Here is a 23623-nt window from a genome sequence, read left to right as displayed (position 1 = left end):
TAATATATTCATCCCATCTCTATAGGCAGGATATAGAAAGAAATGGGTAAGGACAGTTTCTTGATGAACAACCTTCAGCTGGAGTATGGTCTAAAGCTGCAGTGGAAATTAATAATAATAATAATAATAATAATAATAATAATAATAATAATAATATCTTTATTGTCATTGCCCCCTCTCAGGGACAACGAAATTACTTGGCTGCTCCATCCACCCAGATAGGGCACTCCACTCAAAATCAGAACAACTATAAAAACACTAATTAAAACAATATAATATAATACAGCAAGGAAGATTAGATGACTTTCAAAGTCCAGGTTTCCCATTCAGGGCCGAGATCGCTCTGGAGAAGAAGCTGTTCTTGAGACGGCTCGTTCTTGTCATCATCGTCCTGTATCTCCGTCCCGACGGCAGGAGCTCGAAGAGACAGTGACCAGGATGCGATGGATCCTGAAGGTTTTTTTAAGTGGCTAAGGTACTTGGATTCAGCATGATACAAAATCTGACTCCAGTCTCATTGAAGATCACTATAAAGTAAACACTTGCCTCTGTTGCTGAATGCTTATTTCCGTTGATTTAAAAATGGAATTTAAGTATGTTTTGGATTGTACTCACAATTAAAAGTGCCAAAATGTTAAACACCTGAAAATATTTTTGCAATAGCAAAAGTAGTTGAACTGAAATACTGATGGGGGGGGTAACAGTGGTTTTTATTTAATTGATGTAATTGGTGTAAGTGTTACGTTTTAGAGCTTTATTTTGACCATTTTATTTGATTACTTCTGTATCGCTTAATATATTAAAAATATCTCTAAGCAGTGTACAGAAAACTGAAGCAACAATAGTCAACTTAAACAAAATATTACAAAAATACACAGTTAAATTAATACAGAGTTACTGATATATATATATATATATATATATATATATATATCAATATCAGTTTATTTTCCTTATGACACATTCTCCCTCAAAGCCTCTGGGTTCTCATCCAGGGTCCAAACACATGCTCAATTCACCTATAAAAGCCTTACAATGAAAAGAGCTCCTTCTAACCACTGACATCAATATTTGGGGGGCTTAGCCCCTTGCAAAGAATATTGAGGGGGCTGATGGCACCTCCATCTACTAGAGTTGGCGCACCTGCCCCTGAGAGGGTGTGAGTGTCACCGCAGAAAAGGCCCATTTTACCCAGCTCTAAAGAACTAAACCAGTGATGGCCAGACTTGGCCCTCCAGCTGTTTTGGGACTACAACTCCCATCATCCCTAGCTAGCAGGACCAGTGGTCAGGGATGATGGGAATTGTAGTCCCAAAACAGCTGGAGGCCCAAGTTTGGCCATCACTGACATATACATTTTACAGATGTGTTAATGTTCATATCCTACCAGAGCTTCAAAATGTAAAAGGTATATTATTCAGGAGAGGTTGTTCAAGGCAAGTTGTCTGCTGTCATTCAGCTGAGAAGCATTTTCTCATGGCATTCCTAGTATTGTAGAAAAAAGCCTATGCAGGAATCAGGGAGTACAAATTGGCTATGACTACCTTGTGCACTGTACTTAGTCATAGAAAAGAGCATCTATTTGGCAGTGACACCAGCCTAGAGTGCTTTTACAGAGCAAACAGTCATTCCTTACTTGGAGCAAGTAAATTCTGTCATAATGAAAGGGATTGCTTCAAATCTATTCAGACAAATTTAAAATGGCTGTTCCTTGCCTTTGAGGCAACATTTTCAACCCCTTCTGTCCACCGTAACAAGATAGGAATATAATTTCATGAACTCGGGAGACTAGTATCCAAAAATCTTGATATGCCCCTGATATGTATGGTAAGACTAGTCTATGCCCCTCCCCCCACTGTACGTCCTACCACCTTCTGAAGTATGGTTGGCAGGGATATGTAAGGCAGTGTTAGAAACTCAGATATATAAGCTAGGTGCCAAATGGCTCCTTAAACCAGGGATACAGTCACCAAAACATAATGCCTAGTTGCCATTTGGGGGCCAGACAGCTAAAAAAGTCATATTTTTCAATACAATGTTTTGGTTCCTGAAATTCATTCTGATCGTGCAGATAAAATATACTGGATGTAATTCTATAGGATGTGTTGCTAGTGTGTGAAAACAATCAAGATCCAAGGAATCCCAGCCATGCAGCTCCAGATGGTGATGTCAGATTGCATCCTGGCACCTGGGCATCTTCCCTTGGTCACAAGTGTTCAATAACCAGGTGCAAAATGTGCCTGGCACCTGGTGAATTTTGAACACTGGTATGGAGGGCTTTTCCTGTCATAGCAACCAGAATGTAGAACTCTTTGTCCAGGGAAGTTAATTTGGTTTCTTTTTACCAATATTTCTGATCAACTATTGATCCTGTTTAATCAAGCATTTCTTATTTGCTTAAGGAAAATAGTTTGAGACTATTGTGACTCTTGATTGATTGATTTTGAAAACCTGTGATCAGGAATTTGGAGTGTTATGGGGTATTAGTTTGACTAGTGAGGATGCATGACAGTAAAGATGTCAGGTCCCACGTCCAGTATTTCACCCAATTTTATTGTAATCCTCTCTCTCCCTGTCCCACATGCCCACATTTGTATATTTGGATAGCATATAGAGCTTTGTGCCTTGATCATGTGGAACAGGCTTTAGAAGCGGCAACAGGAGCATGATAGTGGTAATTACAGGTGAGGTTGAAGGAAAGAATGAAGAAGCAGCAGGATTTGGGAATAATAAAAAAACTGTTTGGATAGAAAGATGGAATGGAAGCAGCTTAGAAGGAAAATCACTTTGTGGTTTCCTACTCCCTCAGGATTTGAGGGTGCAGTTTCTAGGCTGATCCAAAACTTCTGTCCACCCATCTGCATAGTCAAACCTTGTAAATGGCCTCTGGCTGAGTACCTGTGGTAAGTAAAATTCCAAACTCCATCGCAGGGTGATTCTTTTATTGGGCCAACCAAAATGTCACAAAATAAGGAGAAAGCTTTCAAGTTTTCCAGAACTCTTCATCAGGCTAGGTGTTAACAAAAGCAGGGGGTATGGAAGAGGAAGGGAGGGAGGGAGAGGGGAGCTAGCTTGTTGCAAAAAGCCATAAAGTCTGCATTAGCCTTGGTTTTAAGATGGATTGTGGAAAGAGATAGCTGACTCCATAGATTAGGTGTTATGCAGGTTTCAGGTTATGCCTGGGGATGCTGGAAAGAAGAAACATATCATTGCTGACTACCCATTTTTCAAAATATAAAATCCAGCAGTTCTCTGGCTCCGTCTCCGGCCTAAGGTGAAATGCACAAAATCCTTCAGGTAGAGAACAGCAGTAAAGAAAACTATAACAATTGTTAGATTAGCAAAACCAGAGATTAATTTTAGGTGGTGTAATAGGTTTTTTTAAAAGGTCAGTAGCTCAATGAGATAGCTTTATCTATTGGTTTTTGCGTGGCATGTTCTCCAGACATAGAAGCTTCTGTAAATGCGAAAAAAAAATATTTCCAAATAAATAGCATTACTACTGGTATATGATGTTACCCTAGTAAAAGTATTGTGGCCTACTAAATGTATTGGTTTAAAAAGGGAAAGGAGCAGGTTTAGTATCAAGAAAAATAAAGTCACCCGATCTCTTTTGGTAAAGGGTTGTGTGGGATATCTATGGCACAAATTTAGATTGGTTTCATTTTACTTCTGTTGCAACCTCTGGATCTTGGGAATTAATAATTGAAATAATTGTTGTTTTAATGTGCTCAAAGTTCTCTTAACTTCTCCAACACAGAGTACATTTTTCAGTAGTTTCTGTAAGATTGAAGTATTATTTAACCTAGAATGTATCTATATGGTGACCTAAAAGTAGTGTTTTTAATCTAATCTATCTATCTGTCTTATCTATCATGATGGAAAGAGATTATTGTTTTCTCTATGCACAAGAACTCTGCTTTGAACAATAATTATCTTACCATTCTGAAAAATATCAAATAGAAGGTCATTTCTGACCCTGGGTTATACTGATTGCCTGGTTCTGATTTAAGGATTTGCCTGGGGAACAGGCAGGTGAGAGAGAAAGTATTTGATATCAAATTAGCATCTTAAAACAATCTTGACTAGGTAAATGTTTAATTGCTTTTGTTGTTTATCAAGTCCAATTTGTTTGAAAATGTTTTCTGTGCTCTGTTTCCTCAGTATAAATGACCAGGTGTTGCCTATAAAAACACAAGGAGGCAGGCACTCAATCAAGTTTCCCCTCTCCACTCTTTGAGAACATTCTTTATTTTTTGTGTTTTATTGTTGTCATGAGGTGGTCACAAACTTGTTTTTTTAATTAATTGGTCAGGAATTTAAAGTACTAAATGAAGTGGATTAGAAAGTGAGGAGGTGAGGGAGAACAGGAGAGACACAGCACTACGGGGTGTAATGTAGTCACTTGAGCCTCCTGGGAGACCAGTTGTTACTCAATATAAACCTGAATTCTGAGTGTAGTAGGAGTCTGGGTTAACCCACTGACCCTGTTTTATTCAACTCCAAGGGTCCCTTACCTAATGCAGTGTTAACTCTAAAGAGAGTATCAATGAAAGCTTGAAAAAGATGTTATAACGGACAGTCCTTGTTAAGACAGTCATGTTTCCTCCCCGCTGTCAGGCACAACTATTTTGCTTCGCTGTGGAGAAATTGATTAGAATAGCAACTAACTCCTAGCAACATTCTGCCCCTTGGATGATACCATTGTTGGGTATAGGACAGTGTTCCTCATGTAGTCATTGGACCACTTTCAGTCTCAACGGCCTCCTTGTTTGCCCACTCCACCCTCTAGTCACCCCATAGCCTTTTTGTTGCAGCAGTGCCAACACCAGGAACTCCTTGCATGCTGACTAAAGGTGGTCTGGCAACAAATAAGTTTGAGGGTGTGTTTCCAAGTTTGGGAAACACTGGGATAAGAGAAGAAAGCTGTTACCAAAAAGAAGTGAATGAAAAGGGACCACGAAGGAGAGATCAAAGAAGCTGGCAGCTTGGGGTGGCTGGGAATATTTACAAGATAAGTGTGAGTAAAATGTCAGGAGACAGGTAAAAACATTTTTTGATGCATGGTGCAGGGAGGGGAAATAATTAAATGAAAATATTTCTTCCCTTAGAGTCTGTGAATCAGGAAATTCTGCCTAAATTGGGGAGGTGGAATATTTCCAGAGCCAATGTCTATACTTGGCTGGAAGAAAAATGACTTACGGAACTCATTGACACAAGGAAATTGCTTGTGGTGAAGAACTTGGCAATTTCCAAAATGGTGTTGGATGTTAGTAGAAAGTTATATCTAGTTGCCAGCTGATTAGCTAAGCCTTACTGCCACCTGCCACTATTCTGTGACTGGTCCTGCCACTGCACTACTATTTTGTGACTGGTGGGCCTCAATATTTTTAGCCATCCCAAGTGAGCCTTGGGTGTATAAAGTTTGAGAAGCTCTGATCTGGGATTTGATGAATCTAACCCATCATGCAAAGTTGGTTTAGAACAAAGGTGACCCAAACTCAAATCCCTGATCAGCTATGAAGTTCACTTGGCAGCCTTGGGCTAATCATAATTTGTTTTACTAAATATTTTGAGACTTTGTACAATATAAACATTTATGCCAATAAAATAACAGTAAAACCAGCATCAAAACCATCAGCAATAAAATAAAGCAGGAAATCTTCTGAAGGTAGAGGCAGCCAGAGTGGGACACCTGCTGGATCAACTTAAGTCAGGGGTTGCCAACTTTTTGAGGTCCATCCAGTTTATCCATCAAACTGGATAAACTGTCATGGGCACCATGCTCTGCAACTTACTATATTGGCTATGACATAATGCTGCTTTAAAGCCGAATTTCATTGGAGGGGAGGAGCTACCCAGAGGGCACCAGGGAGGTTTCTATAGGCACATCTGCACCCTTGATTACTGTCTTGACAGTGTTTAAACATTGCAAGTAAAAGGATGGTGTAGTGGGAGTTGACATCCATCAGTGACTGGAGCATATGTTGAATCAGGCTAGATATGTTGAAGGTCTGATAAAAGGTGGTAGATGGGGTATGCTTAGCCAAGGAGCAATGAATGCCCGTTTCTAGGAAGGCTTGTTAAAGTATTTCTGTGACCTATGATGCAGAGAGCCAGAGTGACAGCAATCGCTGATCTGATAAGAAAAAATCCTCATCTGCCCTCCAGGTGAACATACTTTAAATTGGATTGAGTATGTGGCCATATGTTAACCCAACAGTCCTGGTAAATGTATTACAGCTTGCCAGATATGCCCTACTAGAATAATCATTTGTCTTTTAGTAAAGATGGAAAAAGAGTGCCTATGTTTTGGAAAGTGAACTTTAAGTTAGGGAAGGTTTACTAAGTAGCATACTACTAAGAATTTATACTTCCTTTTTAGTACAACATAATATTCAGTAAGCATCATATCCAGGACTGTTATCTCTATTGCTGAAAATAAATTGATGTTCATTAGAACTGAGAGAGAATGCATAAATTCACAGTTGTAGCGCCATTAATCAACAGTTTTATTTTTTTCAGGGCAGACCTACATTATACAGTTAAATCATATCCAACATGCATTTAATGCACAGGGGCCTCATTCCCCAAAAGAATCCTGGGAATAGCAGTCGTCCCCATCTCCCCCGCCTCACAGAGTTACAATTCCCAGCACCCTTGACACACCACAGTTTTCTGGATTCTTTGTGGGAAGACATGCTTTAAATGTGCATTGAATGTGCTTTAAATATATAGGGTGGCTCTCTCCTCAGTGTTGTGTGTTTGAAAAGCAGGGAATCAATCCAATCACTTTTCTTTTCTCATTCTTGTTTCTCACTGAAGTCATTCCGGATCAGGCAAAAAAAAAAAGTTCTCAACAATTTCAGTTGTATCATGGAGACAAGAAGGCATTCAGTATTCTTTGAGGTTAGGTTCAGTTGCCAATTGACTCTTCCACAGGAAAACTCACCCAACTGCTCTTGACCAACCATACTGCAGGGCTTCAGTTCTGCTGAGAACACTCCATGTTTTCTTTTGTTCTCTTCTATAAAAGGATGGTTTCAAATGGGCTCTCCTGAGTTAGAGAAGTAGCTCTATTGAGGGGGCTGCACTATATTTTTTGCCCAGCCCTCCTTTCATTGTTCCAGCCTCTAGGACCTGAAGAAAAGAGACCCAGAGCACCATGGGCTGCACTGAGCAACAGCCACTCATTTATTCCAGGTGCTAGGACATTAGCCTGTCTCCCAGCTTTAGCTAAATGGAGCAGGGTGCAAAAGACTTGCAGAGCAGGGGGCTGCTTACACTGTGATCTTACTCCCGGCTCTTGAGGGCTGGAATTTATTGCAAGGGAACACAAAGGAAACAGGTAACAGGGCAACAATATGTTCCCCTCCAAATGTTCCTTTTACTAGCTGGACCAGCAGCATGTCACTGAACATTCTCATAGAGGGTTGTGTGTGTTTGTGTATCTGTGTAGTTGCAAATATTCTCCAGTCCCTACAGAAGGACAACCTTTTTCCAAAGATGTCCTGGAGCTGTTTACCTTTTTTCTTGGGAATGCAGACTTTCTAATTTACCTGTCTGAGAACAAACCAGGATTTACAATGGTGTTATGAAACTGAAGTACCCGGTAACTGTTTGGACATGACTGAATTTCAGGGGGTATGTACTTTTGGGCTGCCTCTCCCTCCAACTCTTGACCAAACCCAGACTCTAACTTTCATACTTGAATTTAGGAGTCATCTTTAATCATTGGAAACCAATTGATGAGGCGAGAGTTAAGTAAACTGCTAACACAAGTTTCCATAAGCAAGCCCACCCTCCAGCAGCAGTTCGTACATTTCATGGCTATAATTTTGCTGATTATCATGAAAGAGACCACTAAATAGTCTTCAAATAAAATTAGAGAGTCTTTGGCGTTATATATCTCTTCTGGTCGGCACTGCTGAACTGTCTATTTTAAGCAAAAGATCTCATTGGTCTCTCTCTTTCTCTCTTAATCTTTGCTTAGCAGGCACAAGGCATGTCAGTCTGGATGGACCCTGTCTTGCTCTTTGATAAGCAGGTTTCTGAGGTCTCTAAAGCAGCTTTCTGTCAGCTACATCTGCTGTGCAGCCTGCATACCCTCATGAAGAGCAGGGATTATGCCACCCTGTTTTAACATATAAGCTTGAGAATTGAAATGTTGGGGTGCCCTTGAAGATGACTTGACAGCTTCAACTGTGCACAGTGCTACAGCCCATCTCCTGACGAATGACTTTTGATTTTTATTTATTATCTGCCCTGCACCCTAAGGTCCTACAGCAGGTAACAACAATTGCAGTTTTGTCACCTGCAACTGGCTAAAGTGTGCTTTTGGACCCAATTCAAAGTATTGTTTTTAACTTATAAAACCTCTTCACAGCCTGGGACCAACAAACTTCAGACTGAGATTGCCTCCCTATATTAATCATCCTGCCATCTTTGTTTACATCCTCCAGTTCATGTAATCTGAACATGTGCTAGAAACAGTGGTCCCGAGACTGTGTTGTCCTGGCTCGTGTTTCACCCTTCCATGCTTTTCTGTAGATGGATTGTAAAATATGGCAGACTCATAGGATTGTGCCATTTAATTTGTGGTATGTTTGGATAGCTTTGGGAGGCCACCGTCATTTTTTGTATAGTTCACCCTATCCCACAATGGGATGCTTTCTCTGCCTACAGATTATGTGATGTTGGATTACATATTCAGACAGATACCAGCTTCGCCAGGGATTTGCACCTGTAATTTAAAGGTGGAGAATGTAATCCACTATGTATTGAAATGTCCATTATATGCTGGCCCAAGGGAAACATTTCTGAGAAATACTTTGTCTGGTGCAGGAACCTACCCTGACCAAGAAATTACCTGTTTTCTCTTAGAAGATGCTTACCAATACGTAACATATAGAACAGCACTATGTGCTTTAGTTGCAAGGAAACTCTGAACAGAAATGATCAGTGTAGTGTAGCAAGTTATGCCTAAGAGTTTTAAGAGTGTGCTCAATTCAGTTTTAGCTTAAATTAGGTTTATTTTTAATTTTTGTTTTGTTTTTAATTTTATTTTGTATTGGATTTTTTTTGAGTCTATTTTAAAGTTGTCAAGGCCAAGGGCAGATGTAGTAAATTTGTTCCTGCTGCTGGGATGCTGAGCACAGGGCCAGGCTCCATGCAATTGATTCCCACAGCTGCGGGGAAACAGTGGCAGTTGTCTTGCTGCTGGTGTATTAGACTAAGCACATGGCTCTCGTATTCGTTCTGTCTTAGTGTGGTAGCTACCCTTAAGAGCTGACATGGTAATACTTACGTTTACACTTTAGCTGTAACAGCAAAGGAGCAGGACCAGTGTCTGATCCTTGTGTTCTTTAAGCTTGGATGAAACAGGGAATGGTGCTTGGGTTTTTGTTTATTTTATTTTATAAAATTTATATACCACTTGATTGTAAGAAAAAATAACTCAAAACAATTTACAAAAAGAATGAAACCTTTTGACTGTCTCACATGTGCAGGAAGATGTGTGTACATGAGCCTGAGGCTTTGCAGACACATTCCTACAAAAAAAAAGCATAGCTTGTTGTTAAGTATAAACTATGTAAATTTTGAATGTGCCCAGGAAAAAATATGTGATATTTTCTGCCGTTGTCTTGCTTTTCTATATGTGAGTGTGTATGTCAAAAGCAAAGTTGCAATTTCAAAAGTGAAAAGGATTCTCCCCTCTTCTGATCAGTGTTAGAAACTGAGATATGAAAGCTTGGAGCTAAATAGCACCTTAAACCTAGCTTATGGGTGTAGCAACGGAATGTCTAGGCACACGTCTTTATAACAAGGATACAAAGTTGAAAATGAATGAACTGCAGTTAAAATATTATGTTCATTTTCCCCTTGGTCTAGTCCTTCCCTGGACCACCTCCCTAATATTCTTAAGAGGGTCTCCTCTCCAGTGTTCAGAGAGTATCTAGAAGTGGTGAAGCAGAAAAAAAGGTCCTCCTTACCTTCCACTCAGCAGTTTTAATCTGAAATCTTAGGCGCAGTACTGCACCCAGAGCTCAGAAACTGTTCGTGCTAATGAATTTCCCTGTCGCAAAATGCGCCTAGAACAATTGGAGTTTCAAACACTGCTTCTGATTATTAGATATGATTATTTTACTGGGAACTAATGCTGCTCTTGGCCAGCTTGTGATTGACCAACTCCATCAAACCTGTAAGTACTCAAGGATCTGCTTTGAGGAAGTCTATTCTGTTTTCCTAGCCTCGTCTTTATGCTTTCCTTGATCTTACTCCCATCTCTCTAGAAGGAAGGCTGCATGGTCTGCTGGGCACAATTTTTACTTACCATAAGCAGCTAGGTTCATTTGCATTCCTATGTAAATGGTGTTAGCTAGAGTTCTGAAATTTTGTCTTACAGCTGTTCTTTTCCTTCCCTATCCTGTCTTAACCTGCAAAGGAACTCTGGAGAAAGCCTGGGATCACTATATATTGTAATAAATCACATTTAATAATAAAAACCAAAAAGGTTTATTCGGCTTTGTTCAAAGCAAGAGAAAGAACAAGCAAGTAGGTCCTCTGTGTGGAGAAAAAAGAGGAATGCTGTTGGGTAACGGAGAGAACATGAAACTGCTGAACACCTACTTTGCCTGCCATCACCCAAAAGGAAAGGAGGGTCCAACCTGATGACATAATAATTGGTGTAAGGAGGAAGCTGTAGCCTCCCTGATGCTTTAGTTGAGATTCCTGCGTTGCAGGGGGGTGGACTAGATGACCCTTGAGTTCCTTCCAGCTCTGCAATTATATGATTCTTTAAATAGTAGTCACTCTGACATATTGGAAGAAATCTAAAGATCATGAATATCAGAAAACATTCACATTTCTCGAATAAATCCCCTGCAAAGCCTTAGGTGTTGATCCAGAGACTCATGTGTCACTTGTACCTAGTTTTATACAGTAAATGTGTTTGGTAGAAAAGCTTCTGAGAAGGACACTGAAAGTCTGATACATGCATGCTGTAATTTGTGGGTGTCCTTTTGTTGGATTCCACACCTTCCTTGAGCTTTGTATGTGGGGTCTTGCATGAATTCTTTCTGTGACTATAGAAGCTCCTTTAATTCTTACCTCAAATACCTTGATCTCGAATATTTTAAAAATATTTTAAGTTAAATGATTTTAGTCTTTTATCACTCATTTACAGCTATGCTTCATATGTGAAAACCTTTAGCAGGCTTCTGTAGTTCCTTAAAAGAGCACCCTTGTTGAGTCTGAACTAAGTGATGGATGGGTTCCCAGCCTGCTGCTCACTTTGTCGCTAGAGTCATGCAACATCCTAACAAAGCTGGGTAGGGAATTGAAATGTTCTCTTCTGAGAACAACAGTAAGTAAAGTTACTCTCTCTCAATTAGCTCCTAGGAGACTTCATGCTTTCACAGGTTTCTTTTGGGTATTTGTGACCTGATTTTTGATGGTATCCATATATGTACTATATAAAAAGGCAAACATTTTCCTTCAACCAGAGAACTATTTTTTTTAAAAAAAAACTACCCTGTTACTTATAAGGGCATCTCTGTTTTTTGGACTTCCAAAGTTGATTCTAACTCCACTTTGTTTCACTTACCATGTTCGTGTGATGACCACTTCTGTGCATCTGTGACCACTTGCTGCCTTTTGAGAGTGCCTGACCACTAAGATCTTTGGGGATGGGAGGCCCGGAACTGTGTCCCACCTCTGTCTGGGGTTAAGTTGGTGAATGTGAGCTTTTCTCTACAGCAGCAACTGGTTTCTGGATTTTTCTTCCAGAATTGATGCACTTAGCTTAGGGAAGCTTTTAATGTTTGATGCATTACGGTCTTTTAATATTTTGTTGGAAGCCTCCGAGGGTGGCTGGGGAAGCCTGGACAGAAGGTCGGGGTATAAATAATAAATTATTATTATGATTGTGATTGTGATTATTATTATTATTATTATTATTATTATTATTATTATTATTATTATCTCTTTCTGTCTTTAAGCAAATGGCAAAGATTCTTCTCTTCCATTGAGCATCTTACAGCTGTTTCATCCCATATTCCCCCACATCGCTAGTGATAGCATGGGTGTAGGCAAGAGGGGTGGGGGGCAGCTTTCCTTTCTAAATCAAGTAAAGAAATAAAAATATTTTAAAAACTGGCAAACCATGTCACAGAGAGCTGGGTTCTGCCTCTCCCCAGTAATCCTGCCCCCCTAACATAAATCCTGGCTACACCCATGGGTGGCTGATATTGTTTTAAGACCACAGGTTGAAACATTAGATTGTTAAGAATTAACAGCAATCAAATTACATAAAGCCCGATGTCAGACATCAAATGTTTAAAGCACAACTTTAAAATTCAAATGACAATGAACAGAAATTTGTATCACCGTGACAGTCTACTGTGTGAGCCTTAAAAAATTATGTGCTTACCAATAAAACTGTCACCTTATGACTTACTGTATACTGTTTAACAGGAAGGCAGATCTCTGAAAAACTGACTAAGGGACTTTCTCTCTTAAAAGGGAAGTCAAATTATTATTACTAACTTCCTTTATTATGGATCATTAAAATATCAAGTCACCACTTGCACAGATACATTACTATGGTTGTGCTGTAGTTACTGGATCTTATTATTATTATTATTATTAGTCTGTGCTGTGATTTTAAAAAGCTACCCAGTATGAAATATATTTTGGACATCAAATCTTCAAACCCTTTATGTCACCTGGCCTTTCCTCATATCAGCAGAAAGTTGCTATGAGCGTGGTTTGTTTGGGGTTTTTTTTGTCTAACCCATAAATATAGAAACATTATTGATTTTTCCATTGGGCTTTAGAGCAGGAAGTACATTTTAAAGCTGCTTTTGTATCTGTTACAACATACGTGTTTTCACCTTAAATTTAGTAGTATAAATGTACATGTAATTTATTAAATGATAAATAGAATAAATACCCTCTAATTAAGACTCACTCTTTCAAAGTTTTAATTGGCCACTTGTCACTCTCTTCCATGAATACAAATGCGCTATTATCCACAAAAGAGGTTTCATTCTCATATCTGGGCACACACATATCCTTGCTTACAAGTTGGCCTTCTGTCCATCAGCTTCATCTTACCTTTTGAACCTTCAACTTGGCTGAAGCTTCCCATGGCTTTTGGATAGGCTGATATATCAGAGCCATAAGGAGATTGCAGAAGGCCAGATGGAGGAGGTGGTGCACTGAAATTCAAGCCTGAGATTCCCCCTCCCTAAATTATTTTGTCATTCTGGAAAGTCTTGTTATCCTATTGGACACAGGCTGTTAATTCTAATATGACAAAGGCTGCTCACCTGTTCATAGCACGGTTCATTGCATGTGAATACTTCAGTTTTGCAGAGGCACAGCACAAGTGCTACTGCTCTGCGTCAGAGTAGGGGGCTTTGTTTGGAACTGCTCTCCATGTGTCTTTCTGCTCATTCCTTTCTAGCTCTTGCCATAGTGGGTGGCATGCCTTGTCCATGGACCATAGGTCAGCCAAGACCATGCATAGCTTGGCACTACAGAGTCTGGGGGCATGCTTGTAAAGTGTGCAGCAGGAGCACATGTGAAGGAGGGGTAAACAGGCCTTTATACTGTAGCTGCATGTAGCCTTAATGGACTCTTCTGCCTTGCAAAGCACCCTTGGGTGGGGGACTTTTTTGCACCAGAAGATGCAAATGCACACATCCACACGTTTACACTGTGTGTGCATACAGTCAGGCACATGCGTGGGTCATTTTCAGCACTGGTAGGCTTGTTGTGACTGCATGTTACACAGACATTTTCCATGCAGTAATCGTTTGTGTACATGTTTTTAGCATACCCATACCCAATTTTTAAATGTTTCACCTTACAAATGTTTTCCAAATGGTGTATTTTAAAAAATAAAATTAAATGGTGCTGCTCTGCTTCTAAATTACCAACCTTATCCAAAATAATGATACACGATGTTTGTAGCTAGCAATTGCAGACCCATCTCCCTCCCTTCATTGTCTGTAAGGATGCGTAGTTCTGTAGCCCAGAATTTATGGCCTAACATTTGATTGTTTCACCACATAAAAATGGTATGTACTTGGCAATGACTCTTGCCAGCTCTCTTGCCAGTGCCACATACCCATTCCCCTCTATCACTCCTTTGCTGCTGGTATGTATCCTAGAATGCTGTGACTTGTCAGCTGCTTCAGCTGCCCAAGGATACTAATGTAATATGTGCATATTTAAATACATCTTTCTAGGACTGAGGGACTATTTTTGATCTTCCAGATAGTTTTAGAAGGTGATTAGACAAAGTCATAGAACAAGATAAGGCTTTCTTATTCTTATTCAGATTCAGATTTGTATACTGTCCTATACCCATAGATCTCAGGGCGGTTCACAGTAGCTATTAACCAAATTGAAACTCCATGTCTAGAGACAGGTTACCTCTGAATACCAGTTGGTGGGGTCAAACTGCAGAGGGTTGCTGCTCTCCTGCCCTGTTTTTCGACATGCTGGAAGCATCTCTCTGGCTACTGTTGAGAGCAGGAGTCTGTGGACCTTTGGTCTGATTGTGCAGGATGACTTCAATGTTTTCCATTGGCTATGCAGGCTGGAATTGATGGGATTTGGAGTCTGCAGCATCTAGAAGGCCAAGGATGTTCTTTATTCCTGCTATAGAGAAAAGCCCTCACCCCATATTTTTGTGTAAAAGAGGAACCTCTTCATTCTTCTATGGGGAGGGGCTCTATTTTGGGAAGCTGGCCTGGAGGCTGGGCATCTTACACTCCAGTTTTGTTGTATCTGTTTGGTCACTGTGAGAAGAGAATGCTTGACCAGGTGAACCATTCACCTGATCCAGCAGGTTCTTATGTTCTTCATTTTTGGAGTTCTAGAATGTATATGAAAGATTCCTGTGTAACTGTGAGAAGAACGTAGTCTGGATACAGCAGTGGAGGGAGACTAGATCTCACTTACTTTGATAAACCACTTCTATTTAATATGAAAGAAACATAATACTGTATTGGAGTTTGTGTCAACTCTGCCCATGATTGTTTTCTGAAACTTGATTGACTGATCCACTGTGGAGTGTGGAAATTGATGAATAATTCTAGGTGTACTAGATAGTGTCATTTTTCAATATAGCCAGGGTACACTTCATTGGCTATGTTTGCATATATTTGTTTTTATAAAAGCACAAGCATCAAGCTGGCTGATTTTTAAAGTACCTCTTTTGTTCTAATAAAGTTAATGGTTTAAAAATACTGGTCAAAGATTCACTGTTTAGTTTGTCAGTTGACCAAGCCTTTTTAAATGGTTCAGTAACCAACTCTGTATGCATTTTGTGACTTCCTTGAGGAATGCCTTTTCTCCATTTCTCTCTCTCACCTACGTACAATACTTTGCTGGGTTTTTAGTTTTTTGCACTGTATGCTGTGTTCATGTGGCAAGCTGTCAGTTCAGGGCTCAGGATTAGAAATCCACAACTGAAGCTGTTAAAGTACTGTTGGAATGCATTAGCTATTAAATGTCTCAATGGGAATTCTTTTGAACTGTCTCCCAAGTGTGGCAGCATGGGGACAGTATGTAAATACTTTCCTCAAATACATTAATGCTTGCAAAACTACAGATAAAATCTGAATGCTTCAAGCAGAACAGAACATACAGAATTGTTGGGATTGGTACCGGTAGTTTTATCAGGCTTTATTAACAGTGTTTCTCCTAGGCCTAGTTCATGCTTCTAGGCCTCTCTTGCATACATACACACACACACATATGCACTGTGCATGCAGACACACTTGCGATAATCTGTGCTACCGCTTTTAAACCTGATTAAGAGCAAGATCCTAAACACACTTAGAGAATCTGGTTGTATTTGGGGTCTCAGTGGTACATCTAAATTGCACACTGGTCCTAACTTTACATTTCCAGGGAATAGGTTTTACATGCACTTTTTTCTTTCTTTTAAGGACTAGGTTCTGGCTGAAATAATAGAAAAATTGTTGTGACTGTTCAGTATGCATATACCGGTACTGCAAAATTTGGCACATAGTAGTTATCCCTGGGAGTGCACTACTTACGTTACTCACTGGCTGTTAAACTACCAAGACAAAAGAGAAATTGCTACTCCCAAATGTGATTGCTTATCTGCTGAAGACAAATTGAACTTTGTGCAGTAATTAGATCATGCTGATACTCTTCAGCCTTGCATGCCTTAGTGAAAGCTGTAGTTACATGCATATTGAAATGCATTAATAGTTTATGCCTACTGCTTATGTTGGAGGTAGTATTTTTTTCTTGAATGATACTAGATGGGCAGCCCCTCCTCAAGATAGCTTAGCACTGATAGATGATTTAACAGCTAACTAATCACTGTTATTAAAAGGTAAAGGTACCCCTGCCCATACGGGCCAGTCTTGACAGATTCTAGGGTGGGTGCTCATCTCACTCTAGAGGCCGGGAGCCAGCGCTGTCCGCAGACACTTCTGGGTCACGTGGCGAGCGTGACGACGCTGCTCCGGCGAACCGGCACCAGAGCAGCACACTGAAACGCCGTTTACCTTCCCGCTATAAAGCGGTACCTATTTATCTACTTGCACTTAAGGGTGCTTTCGAACTGCTAGGTGGGCAGGAGCTGGGACCGAACGACGGGAGCTCACCCCGCCGCGGGGATTCAAACCGCCGACCATGCGATCGGCAAGTCCTAGGCGCTGAGGTTTTACCCACAGCGCCACCCGCGTCCCTCACTGTTATTACTGTTGGTCAAATAAGGTTGATATGATTTTAGGTAAATATTTCTCCTCATTCCTCCAGTCCATGCTTACTGGTTGCATGTGATTCTAAAGATAGCAATGTATGTATCTAAATGAGGAGATGTAGCCAGAATAAACAAGGATATTATCATGTACCGTATGTCCTCTAGAGGAGGCATATTTGGTTTCCTTTCTGTGCTCTCATTGAACTGTCAGACGAAGGAAATGTGACAATGATAATGTGAGGTTTTCTTTATATGTGGTGCTCTTGTACTCAGAGATTGATAAATTACAGAAGTAACTTTTCAAGTAACAGTTAAATGAACCTTGCTCTTATATGTCGTGGAAGAAGACTTGGGATGTTATGTGAAGTTACTGAAAAGTTTGTTAGCTGCAAGAATTGTCAACACTGAACACAGGAAAGTGGCTCTGGTTCCCAACAGCTCAGAAGTGGCTGATAAATAGCCTGAATACTTCATAAATGGGCATACTGACTGGTCTGCCTTGGTGGAATGGATTATCCACTTTGGTAGATCTAATTCAAGGATGGGAAACCTCTGGCCTTCAGGACAAGCATGGTCCACCAGACCTTTGCGCTTTTGGGTGGGGGGAGCCATGCCCATCTGCCTTACCTAACATCCTACATAACACCCCAGGTGTGAGGTGGGTAAGTGGGGGGCTTCAATGGAACATTGGGGAGTTTAAAGTAGGTTCCCAGTTATTCAGTTGATGGGTGTTGGGAATGTGGCTTGGTTAAAGGGAAGCAGTTTCTATAGGAGGTAGAAAGAGCCATGCAGGGAGGATTGCAAAGCCCTTTCACACGCTTCCCCTTTCAACCCCCAATGTTGCAGGATGAAAGAATTGGAGGTGGGTTGCCCTGCCCACCACCTGTCATAGTTGGCCTGCAGGCCCCTGGAGCCAAAAACTCATCTCACTTTACTAAGTATTAGAATTCTTATCAATATGCAAGACACTGTAGCTACCAAGTAAACTTTAAAAACAAAAATAAAAAAACTTGTTTTCTGAGTATGGATTTTGGAGCTTTCCAAATGCTTATTATTTTTACAGAATTATAATTTTACTGTTTGGAAAAGAGTAAAACCCAGAATATTTGAGAAACTTTGCCAAGGTGGTTTATAAGAACTATTTTCCATACTTTTGCCTTAATATAAGGTTCTTTTTCTGACTTTATAAAATTTGGAGCTCCAAAAGTATTTTTAGACTTCATGTTTCTAAATTATGGGCAGAGAAAAAGGTCCCACCACTCCTTTTGTGGGGCTATGGAATCAAAACACTGCATTTCTCTCTCTCATGCTTTCTGCTCAGTTAAATATAGGCTCAGTAACCAGTTTGGCATACAATGAACAAATAGTTATTTATGGCTTCCATGTAGTCACACATACCGTATTTACTTGAATGTAATGCACACTTTTTTGGCCAAATTACGTTACAAAAATTAGGGTGTGCATTAGATTTTATGGCGCATTTATATTCGCCAGCAAATACTTTTTTGGTTTCAACCTTTTGAAAATCAAGGTGTGCATTAGATTCAGTAGCGCATTAGATTTGCGTAAATATGGTATGTGTCTGCATCTGCGTAAAGCAAGCTTTGAAACATCCTAGAACTCTAAATAGGAAGCTGGTGCTCAGGCACATTGCTTAAGTCTAAGAATCTGCAAGCCTTATGGTCTGTTGTGAACTCCTCCTTTAGTTTTCAACTAATGTGTTTTGCAGCAACTAGATGAACATTTTCCCTGTCTCTCTCACTGCTTTAGCCTTTCTTATGTAGGTCAATGTGAGTGTGATCTCTTTGTGGACGCTGTTCCTTATTCCTTTTTGTTGTATTCCTCTTCACACCTGCATGTTTATGGCACAGCAGGTTTCTTTTGTAACATTTTTATATTCACATCATGATGAGGAGCTTATACTAAGAAGATTAATCTTTTGATACTATGTCCTAATTTTACTGTGTATGGTTAAACACTGTAGTTAAAATGTTTAATACATATGGTGTTGAAATGTAGGAGGGAGAGCAGAGGGAACTCTGAAGGGAACAAAGGGAATGCTATTGGCTGAAAGGTGTGATATGATTGCAAAAATTGCTCTTCATAATATTTTTCATAAATAAATAAACAGGTTATTCCCATCTCATCATCCCTATTTTTCCCACAGTTTTACCCGTCTCAGAAGCCTGAAACAGGTGGGATTGTGATCAGGATATAACTTAATGTGTTGCAGCCCTTGGCTTTCTTGCTGCTGCAGAACATCATGACTAGTATTCTGACATGTATAGTTAAAAACCTCAAAATCCACCTTTCCCCAGGAATGTTTTGGTTTGAAATTGGCACGTATACTTCCCCAGTGCCTTTGTCCCACTACTTCTGTTATCTTTCCTCTTATCTGTCAAAATTCATATTGTAGAGTCTTCTGTACAGGGGCCTGAGTCTGACCTTTTGCTTATGTTATTCTGTAAAAGGCCAATTAATGATGCTGTATAAATAGTCATGTAGCCTGAGCTTCCGTAGGCTTCAGTGTGTCATGGCAGATATATGAGCATATGATGATTCAGCCTCTTGCCTACAAAAGCTCATGCCACTGCAAACCAATTAGCCTTTCAGGAGTCATGTTACTTTTTTGCCCCTTGAGTGCTGCTCAAATTAATTTTCTGTGCTCTAAAAAGTCAGTCATTTTCTTCTCTCTGTCCCCACTCCCTCATAAGACGCACAGTCTGGTATTATTAGCAGTCTAATAGTCACATTTATGTTGTAGAACTCTTTAACTTTTAAAGAAACTGCCCTGTTTAGACTTGTTAGAATGACCTCTTTCAAAAATGAGGCAGTGAAAGGTGCTGTCAGAACTGGCTGTTATCTTTACCGCCTGTAACTCATTAGCTCATACAGATGGAGATAACTGGCCGAAGAGCTCAGCACAGCAAGCCTTTTCAGCAACAAAGAAAATAAAAGCATTCCTGTGTAACAGGCTTCAGCACTTATCTGTTTTCTGGTACTATTTGTGCTGAACCAAAGCAGCTGCTACCCCGAGTTAAGAGAGAACAAGCTCAACATGGCATGAAATTACTGCACTGCCATTCACATTCATTAGGTTATATTGCTCCAGCTACAAGCATGGTTGGTCTTAGAATGAATATTTAAAAGAAATGTTGCTTTGTGATTTTGTGTTAACTTTACAATATTAACAAACTACAGCCCTATATTTGGGGAGCAGGTTTTGTGTCTGTTCAAAATTTAAAAGAAGAGTGATTTTGTGCTTGTTTGTTTTAAAGAAATAACTTCATTTATGTAAGATAACCCCAACATTAAACCATTTGGGGGGGAAAGTGTGTTAAGTTACTGTTTAAACATGGAACTGCTATTTAGAAAGTACAGGCACTAGTTCTCACATGTTGAAATTATCCCAGTTTAAGTAGTCAGATGTCTTCTTTCATCAGTACATAACTATTCTTTGTAGAGCTTGGAGTTTTTCATAACTTCGAGTATGGCACTTGCTGCACACAAATTGCTAATCTACATCTGTATATTGGTGGAGAAGTATTACAAAAAACTTTTGGGGAAGCTAGCCCTCAGATTTTTGGAGAGAAAAATATTTCAAATGTGTTAAGCATTAGCTTCTAGATACCTGGATGAAAAGGCATGCTTCCGAATCAGTTTTCATATGCAAATATATTCACATGCGGATTTGGTTATCAAGGGGGAACCTGAGTATAAAATGTGGCACTTGCTGACATTTGTGCGTGTCTCATCTTTGGTACACATATGAGCAAACTGCTGTTTTTCTCAATATTTATAAAGCACAGGCTTTGCTGGCAGGAAATCCCAAGTTCTATCCTCTGCCTCTCCAGACTCTTACCCATGGGTAGGCAAACTAAGGCAAGGAGGCCGTATCTGGCCCAATCGCCTTCTCAATCCGGCCCGCGGACGGTCCAGGAATCAAGAGTGTTTTTACATAAGTAGAATGTGTCCTTTTATTTAAAATGTATCTCTGGGTTATTTGTGGGGCATAGGAATTCGTTCATTCCCCCCACCCCACCCCAAATATAGTCCAACCCCCCACAAGGTCTGAGGGACAGTGGACCGGCCTCCTGCTGAAAAAGTTTGCTGACCCCTGCTCTTACCAGAAACCCTGGAGAACTGCTGCCAATCACTGTGGACAGTACCCAAGCTCAGGGGTGTGGGTTTTCTGGGAAATTTTCCTGTGCAAATTAAGGTAGTCGTTTTGGAAAATTTTCAGCCTTCGTCGGAAAATTTTCTGATGCCCTAGAGCAGGTTTTCCCAAAAACGGGGGTCTCAAGCTATATTTGGACTACAATTCCCACTGGTCCTCCTAGGTAGAGATGATGGGAGTTGTAGTCCAAAACCAGCTGAAGGCCCAAATTTGGGAAACCTGCCCTAGAGAGTGGTGTAATTTAGGATCTTGTCTAACACTGTATTTGAAGTTGATGTTGTTCATTGTTAATAATGAGCTTACAAAATAGATTTTTTTTCCTGCAGAAAAGTATCACACTGGACTGAGCTAGATAGACTTGGTGTAAAGCAGCTTCCTATGTTCCAGCATAGCTAGCCTGAATTAGGAGTTGGGTGGCTTTCTTGTCTTGGGCCATTTCATAGAGTTCTTGGAAGTAGCAAGCCATATATTAGTGTCTATCCTCTTCCTGAAATATTTTGTAATCATTGCAGATAGGTAGGATTTTACTATGTTTTGCATGGGGGGACATTAGCTGCCATGAAGTATCAAGGAAGACAAGGGATTCAGTGTCTTCCCCTGGCCCTCCCTCACAATGCAGACCAGAAACTGCATGTAGAACACCCCACCAGAAGATATGCACTATGGTCTAATTTGATGCCAAGGGAGCAACTTTTTTCAATAGTTCCATACAAAATTAATCTTGTTAGCAGGCAATGTTGAAAAGCAATGTACTGTGGCAATTTAATATTGAAAAGTCTTGTAATGGGAAAGGTGTCCTAGAACTAATAGAGTAATTAAAGAGAAGAAAATGTAAGTAATCACATACTGCCATTTATTGACCAGACATTAAATAGTAGTGTACAGTTGAGGTGAATAGTTTTACTGATGGAAGACGCAAGGACTTGAATGCATAGTAATCTCATTGCTGAATAACATGCAGAGTTGCCTGAAGCGTGGATTGAATTCACTTTGTATACAGAATAAAATGCAGCGAGACTTGTTTAAGAATTCTACATGCCTCTCTTGATTTTCTGCTTTGAGCATCCAGATTCATCTTGTTTTTTGTTTTTTGTTTAGCATAGGTATTCTTGGGGTGGAATGAAAGAACTTTGTTTAAAGTCAGATTATATGCTTAATCTTCTTCTCCTCTTCTTCAGGTCAGTAACAGATCCGCGAGATGGAAAGAGAGTTGCACTCAAAAAGATGCCCAACGTCTTCCAAAATCTGGTCTCTTGCAAAAGGGTCTTCCGTGAATTGAAGATGTTGTGTTTTTTTAAGCATGACAATGTAAGTGGCCTGCAGCTTGCTTTGCATGAACTTCAATACAAAATTCAAATACCAATGAGGCACAGCGGCAGAGGAAGCTGCTTGGGCGCCTGGGTGGACTGTTTGGGCAGTGTGGAGCTTGCGTGCATCCAAGCCACCGCATCTCTCCCCGTGGCTCGGGCGTGCTGCAGGCCCCGCAGTGAGTGTCACCCGCATTTTGTCACCCCCCACAGTGGTGACACCCAGAGTGACCCGCACCCACCGCACCCCCCTTCCTCCGCCCCAATGAGGCAGGCTTCTTTTAAGGACTATGGTCACGCCTTCGCTATTAGGCTAAAAGCAGTTGAATTAGACTTGACCGGCTTCCTCATTTATGGCAAGTAGCAGATGCCCCCAATGAAGTGTGCAAATGGCATATTACACCCAGTCCCTTCTCTCCCACCTTTAGGAGAAGAATAAAGCCAATATTAGTGTCTCGGTAATGACTCTGAAATCATTACTTTAAGCTTTTTCTGAGCAAGGTGCCTAATTATGTTACCAGTGGAGATATTTTTGTTAACTTTTTAACCAGTAGGGACTGTGTTTAAAACTTTTTACCTTCTTGTTTATTTGTTAAATGCAAAATCGAGCATGAACAAAGTCACTACAGAAAATAGGTTAAATACATTAAATCAAGAGACAAAAAAGGGGACCAGAGACTTCAGCAATACATTCCAGACTTTTGGTGTAATAGAAATCATAGGAACCTATAGAAATAAAAACACTATTAACATGGAGATGCCTTATTTTGGGGGCGGGCGAGCTGCATTTCCTGCAAACCTTAGCTTGTAAAGCTCTGCACATATTCTTATTTTATTGTATCATCAACTGCCACTTATAGACAGGGATGGGAGGAGATTGGTATAGTGTGATTGTTTACATTAATAATGCAGAGCATAACCAAACAGAAGTTTTCTCTCCTACAAGCTTTCACAAAATGCACTACCCATTAGTGAAAAGCAACCTCTTATATCTGTGCAATTGCCATAGAGAACTTGTACACTTCATTTGTGTCGAGTGAGAGTGCCAGATGTAAGAGCTGGTGTAGATACAGCTCTGGTGCTCTGTGAATCATAGTTGACAAATGTGGAGCCACTCCTTGGCAACATGCACCCTCACACACACTAGCCGAGATCAAGAGCTTGCTGTAACCACATTAATCATGACTGAGACTGACTAGGATTACCACCTAAACGGAAAACATTTTTTTTGTTGACAAACTGGTTAATCGTGGTGGAGAAGAAATAGGGAGTGAAGGTCTGGCAGGCCATTATTCCTTACTCCAAGGGCTTTGCAAACCTTCAGGATTCTTCCTGAAATCTCCTAGCTTTGTGATATTTTAATCTGTGCAAAGAATGCTTGCATTC

General features: G+C 40.2%; 1 protein-coding gene across 2 annotated transcripts in view; it reads left to right on the top strand.

Moving 5' to 3' along the window:
• The window catches only part of NLK (nemo like kinase), an 88843-nt gene that overhangs the window by 27492 nt on the left and 37728 nt on the right, over nucleotides 1-23623 (top strand). For both annotated transcript variants that reach the window (XM_083714611.1, XM_083714612.1), the window contains exon 2: nucleotides 22109-22238. In XM_083714611.1, the coding sequence (XP_083570737.1) occupies nucleotides 22109-22238 (130 nt within the window). The remainder of the gene's footprint in view (nucleotides 1-22108; nucleotides 22239-23623) is intronic.

This window comes from Podarcis gaigeae, assembly GCF_964106915.1.
Source record: "Podarcis gaigeae genome assembly, chromosome: 15".
Taxonomy (NCBI): domain Eukaryota; kingdom Metazoa; phylum Chordata; class Lepidosauria; order Squamata; family Lacertidae; genus Podarcis; species Podarcis gaigeae.
The sequence above is the reverse complement of the archived record's forward strand: the minus strand, read 5'-3'. Positions and strand labels throughout refer to the sequence as shown.